The sequence below is a fragment of the Montipora foliosa genome, chromosome 11 (genome assembly GCF_036669935.1).
Source record: "Montipora foliosa isolate CH-2021 chromosome 11, ASM3666993v2, whole genome shotgun sequence".
NCBI lineage: Eukaryota > Metazoa > Cnidaria > Anthozoa > Scleractinia > Acroporidae > Montipora > Montipora foliosa.
This window is the reverse complement of record NC_090879.1, coordinates 40,326,046-40,332,293: the sequence shown is the minus strand read 5'-3', so window position 1 is coordinate 40,332,293 and position 6,248 is coordinate 40,326,046. Positions and strand designations below refer to the sequence as shown.

Below are 6,248 nucleotides of genomic sequence, written 5' to 3'. Positions count from 1 at the left end.
CTGCTTAGGAACGACCTTAACCAGGATGAATTTGCAGAGGCCGTTCGAGTTTTGTTCCGTGAAGGAAAATATCGTAATATCTTGTTAACGGTGGTTGCTGGTTGCGGCAAAACACTTTATAATTCCTCTAAACTCTGTTTTCGAACCGTTTTGTAATCCTGGTACGACCACGATCGCTTTGGTTGATACTGTAAGTACAGACAGCGATGAAGTGATTTTCTCAAATGACGTTCGTTGGTGTCCCTAAATTAACGCACGGCACGATTTTTCACTTCTTTTGGCAGGTCACAAAGTGCATTTACCTAGACTCAAAACACATTCCGCACGGGATGTTGACTTTTCACCCGATTCTCCAATATTTTGCACCAGCAAGGAAGAGTTCACCTTTGTAAGATACGCGATCGCTGGTCGAAAGTCTTTTCATTCATTTCATGCGGCACAAATTTCCGAAAAGGAACAACAGTGTATTTCCCCATGCTCCCGTTTTATTCGGCCTTGATCTTCTCACAAAGTTAATTAGCGTGCATCTGTAATTCAACGAGTCACCAACGAGTCACCATTTTTAAGAAAGCTTTTTTGGTGAGAAATATGCACAATTGAACCACGATGATGAAACAGTCAGAAAGGGCAGTAAACACAGAAGGTGAATCGATTGTTTTGGACACTATAGGAGAGAAAATAGCCATTTTTGAGGCGAATGTGCATGGTGACGCTGTCAATGTACTGAGAAAAAGTATCCTGCTAAAGTTAATTAATACAGTGGTGACTCGTGCACACTAACACAATGTCGTTGTTTTCTTCTCTTGTTGGTTTTGTGTAGCGAAATTCGACTCGAAAAAATGTTAAGCGATATCAAATTAGCCTACAATGGAGCTGTTATGAAAAAACAGTCAGTAGAAAGCGTCTAATACTGTTACGTTTTTAAACTGCGTGTCACCATTTTGGTACAAAGTTGCTCACGCAATGAACTAAAGTAAACAAGTTTTTACACCACGTGTCATGAGTTTCTATCCTTGTGCGAAATTCCTGTTTTTGATAGCTATAACTTGTGTTTCCTGCATTTCCATGTCTCCTACCGACAGAAATTGTCGAAGAGTTATAAAATAAAAACTGTACTAACATAAAAAGTATTCTTTTAAATTTTCTGGGTCTTACGAAGTTCTACTCGCGTAACATTGGGCCGGGTAATACATCCATGTATATGTGCAAACTAATTTTAAGCCGTAACAATATTTGACAGTTGGCGATGCATCGTCATTTTATGTAAAATACCGCATCAGTTAGTATTTTATACGACCTCCTGAAGGAAACTACATCAAGGTAAAAGGCAATATCCTTCGTCCATATATATTCAATATGTTGTCATCTCATTTTTAGAGCAAATCTTCATCTTTTTAGCACATCCAAGAAGTCGAAAGTCCTTTTCTGTTGATTGTAGGTAGTAATATCCTTTAGAAGTTAGAAAGCGACAAACTTTTCTCACAGATACAGCAATTGTCAAAACCCCGCCTTCTTCGCTCTTGTGGGCCTCCCTTGCATTCTATAACATAACTTCTATGGGCGTCCTGAATTAAACAATGGCTTGATAGGTTTTCTCTTAACTGTTAAACCTTTGTATGTGCTTTCCGTTCCAGGAAAATCGTCATTGATTAATCTCCAAGCGCTTTTAGGAGAAATGTAGCGCATTTTAGCTACTTTACGAAGAGAAAACCTTTGAATGCGAGATAAAACAAATACGCTCGTGCCCTTGTCACGCTATCAGTGGCAGCAAGAAAAACCATATTTCAGATCATGACTCTCTTCTTAGCTAAATCTAAACAATTTCGCTTATTTTATCATTGTCCATATATAACAAAAGAAATTCGAACACTGTACATCAAACTCAGTTACGAATAAAAAAGTTACGCAGCGCTATCGTACCGGTTATGAAAGCGACTGCAAAGTTGTGTCACTTATGACCCTGCCAGCACGTCCTATAAATAGTTTAAATTCCTCACAAATACAGTCTGTGACAAAATTCGTTGGAACAGTCCACGACTATACAGATCTGAAACTTTCGCAGCTCACTCTCCCCTCACAATGTTGTTTTAACGCCAGTTTCTGAGCCCAATTGTCAAAACAACATTGTAGGAGGGCAAGGTATTGTAAAGTGTTTCAACAATTTTGTCCGGGACTGTAGGTATTTGAAAGTAGTGTTTTAACAAAGTGAAATCAAATTTAACTGTATCACATGTAATAATAGCTCTGATTGGGCCTTGTCAGTATTCAACATTGCTGTGTGATATATTTAAGTTCCCTAAATATAATCATAAAAGGGGGGTAAACCACTTTGCAGTATAATGAATTGAATCAAACTTTCACACATAGAAAATTATGAATTAATAGAGTGGAAGCCAATTTAATCAAAGCAAGTCTATTTAACTCTGGTCTATGCAGAGAGCAGCTTTATGCCCCTTTTTTGGCTTTCCACATTTTGCACATGTTGGCTTTTTTCTCTTCTTCTTAGCTGGTGCTTCAGATGAAACTGTACTTGCTTGCAACTGGTCTTGCTCCTCACCTACAAAAAGCAAAATTTTCATTTTTTTAAATAAAATGCATATATGTATATTAAACACTCGGGTGTTATTTTTTTTGGTATGACCCTCTAAGCATAATCTTGTGCATGTCATTTGGTACAGTATATAGGTTTTTTTTATATATGGCCCTCTGTGCAAAGTCATAGGGCATCAATTAGCAGGGTTTGGGTCTTAAACGGGTATCAAGTTTGATTTTCTTTATCCTGAAATAGAGAAAGGGCTTCAGAGCCTTTGCTGTACATATTTATTTTGAATTTTAAGGGAGCACCCTCTCTCCCCAGCTGGGTGCTAGTGTTTACATGTTCTTTAGTTGCTATAATTAGTTGGATATTCATGTTTCACCTGCAGGATACAGCTGTGTAGCTTGTCTTTTCTGTCTCTTTTTGTAGCTTTCAACTGCATCTGCTTTTTTCATCCTGTCCTTAAACTGTGAACTGAGTGAAGGTGGAACCTTTGCGCTGTACCTGTCTACCACATTTGTAAGCTCTAACCTTGAGGTGTTGAAAAGTTTCCCCTTTATTTCTTGGACATGATCTATTAAAACACCAATGATGACCACAATGTCAATAAAAGAACTGTTACTGTACTACATGAACATGTGAAATTAAGGTACTACATATACAATAAAAACGAATGAAGGTAGGCAGTAGACATTGTTACAGGGATGCCTGGAATAAAACTTCAAGTGACATATGAAATATGTCATATGAAATAATGCAGCTAGCAGAAAACATCCCTGTGTATTTGAAAGTGGAAACATACCATAAGTTGGTGGCACTGTGACCTCACGGACAACCTCATCGCCCAGCTTAAATTTAGGATAGGTTACTTTTAAGTACTCCTCTCCATCAACAGATATCTTTGTTTGTCGTTGTACGTTCTCATTGAAGTGGAGAGAGGCCAAAATGTGCCTATTAATATATAACGAAACACAATGACAACATGAAATTATAACTAAAATGGAAACAAAATAAAACCATAAATTCACACTGAGTTAAACTGATGAATTTTTCCGAGCAAAAACATTCATATAACAAACAGTATCAGGGCAGATGACAGTGACAAAACCTAGAGATAGAGCAACCAGACAATAGAAAACACATCTACAGTAAAAACCATACAAACTATGCCTCACTGGACAGCAATTTCTCTGTTAGACAGCATTACCCTTCCTTCGACCAGGGCCAGGGAATGCATGTGTCAATAGCAATTGTAACCATTTTGGTGTACTATACCTGCAAAAAGTCCCAAGCCAAGAAAAGCAAACCATTTTTGGATGCCAGTGGTTCAAGGTTGAGTGAAAGCCTTCAAGACAACTAGTCTGGGCATCAGCAGACAGTTTCTTAATGTCATTAACCAGACGCACATTAGTTAGGAGGCTGCTGAGTTTGTCGTAACCCTTAGTTCCTAAAAAAAGGTAAAAGATAATGCATGTTTAACCATACAAAACTATTTGATTCAGGAAGTCCCTGTTCTTGTTGTTATTTTTTGAGTAAGGACCAAAATAATTTAATATCATTTTGAATTAATGCTATAATTCTGGATTATAATAATTTTTTGTGTACTATGGGTTTATCAATGGTAAATGCCTAGCTCCAAAACTATATATTACTGACTATAATTCACCTATCTTGATCCATCTTCGATTTTCAATCTGATCATCATGAGCACATTTGTTGAAGAGGGAAGATTCATGATTGTTGTGTTTATTGGCCACATGCTGCATGAATGACATCCACTTTGCCGCGATCAACTCTTCAAACCCCTGCCCCTTCAAGCTCCATGGCAGTGCTGCTACCAGTTTCGTTTGCCTGCAGAGAGATTAAAAACTAGTAATAATTTGTTCATAACTAAATGATAATTTGTCGTTAGCAAATAAAAAGGGATGAAAACTGACATGTAATAGACGATATTGCCAAATAAAAGCAAGTCGGGTTACATAGGAACACTTTGAAAAGTAAGTAAGAGTTTAAAAAAGTCAGAAGATGAACTACATAAAAATATCAGACAACTGTTCTCGCAGAGAAAGCTGACAAGCCCATGTGCTTGAACACCAGTAACACTTTGCTGATAGATGCTCCAGCCATCAGTATACCAAAACTTATCAATATGTTTCCAAGCGGATGCTTTCCTCCAAGGGTCATGGGCTGGGATTTCCACACAAAAACCTCATCGCCACAATGTTGACATTGCTGACTTGCAATCACCATGGTTCCCCTCTGTTTCATGGTTACTCTTGGATCACTTGTTTTACATTTAAAGCAAAACAGAGAAAACAGTCCCAAAAGCTGGGTGAAGAACACAATAAACTTAGGCTCATCTTGTGCTGGAGTTCCCTGGTCAACCCTGAAAATTTAAAGATGATAAGTTTTACTAGTTTTTCTTACCTACATGTATATTTACATTCTGAAGCATGACCACAAGTTCACATTCAAAGCATGCACATAATTTACGTTATGGTATTTGCTGTTTCGTCTTCTTCTATTTCATCTTCACTTTGTGAGCTGAATGCCTCCGAACTCTCCTCCTGCTGGAGCCATTCAATGCCCTCTTCATCATCATCCTGAGGTTCACTGTCAGATGATTCGGCTTCCTCCTTTTCTTCTTTGATTTCTTCAGGGTTATCTTCTCTTGTTAGGTCCTTTGGATCATCATTCTAACAACCCAAAGATTAATTAAATAAGGGACTACAGAATTATGACTCCTTAGCACAGTCCACTACTTGAGGTAGATCCCATTTTACAATCGAAAACACATATATACATAATTTAGCAAGTGATCAGTGCAGTAAGGTGGAGGTCTCCCACCTCGTGTGTTCCCCTGACAAAAAGCTTGTTACATACATGTATTCTCCATGAACAAGAAAACAAACTTAAAGTTACATGCATGCAGTCACATCACAAGATAGTGGATTGAGCCTACCTGTTGAACCAGAAGTTGATTACATTTTTCTTTTAGTTTCTCAAGTTTCTTCTGGAGCCGGCTGTGTTTCTTCCAAAGGGACTTGAGCTTCTTTGCCCTGCCAGAACACTTTGTGCAGGGTACTTTTCTTTTATTTGAAGTCGAAGAGCTAGTCTGAAAACCAGACCCTGATGGCGTGGGTTGCGTTGAGGCTATGGAGCCTGGTCTTACAATAGATAAGCTTAAAAAAGCTGTTTCAGCTTCTCTACCTTGTGCTTCAGTAGAAACTGACACAGGAGTGACATCAACATCAAAACACATGGAACTGGAGCCAGGAGTCTCAATGCCAGCTGGGCCACCTGAACTTGTATCTGGCCTAGCATACTCAGTCATAGCTGGTTCAGTAGCGCTGGTACATGGAGTTTCAGTAAAAGGGAGAATCTTTCTCCGTTTTGCTGAAGTAGCACCATCACTTCCAAAAAGTGCATCTCTTTTGATCTGAAAAATTATGTTGACCAAAGAGGACATTGAATCACTTAATGTGCCCTTTCAACATATCAGCCGCAAATGAAAGACAAGCATCTAGTTAACTTAAAATCCGTATGATTCAGTTATACAGCATTTTGTCCAATATATCTTGTTGGCATATTGTACCATTTGGATTTTAAAAGCTCGAGTGTTACTTCCGGTGCATTTGATAATTATTCATACGTATTGAAAGCTTCAAAAGAGTTCCACGGCAAACCGCCAGCAGCACAATACGTTTTACCA

General features: G+C 38.3%; 1 protein-coding gene across 1 annotated transcript; it reads right to left on the bottom strand.

The window, feature by feature from the left end:
• Nucleotides 1-4,579: 4,579 nt before the first annotated feature.
• Nucleotides 4,580-5,880, bottom strand: LOC137977059 (uncharacterized). Its single transcript, XM_068824352.1, has 3 exons — nucleotides 5,747-5,880; nucleotides 5,030-5,232; nucleotides 4,580-4,922 (listed from the first exon to the last, which is right to left on the bottom strand). Exons 1-3 carry the CDS (start codon nucleotides 5,858-5,860, stop codon nucleotides 4,580-4,582), a joined length of 660 nt encoding a protein of 219 aa, XP_068680453.1. The 5' UTR covers nucleotides 5,861-5,880.
• Nucleotides 5,881-6,248: the final 368 nt, after the last annotated feature.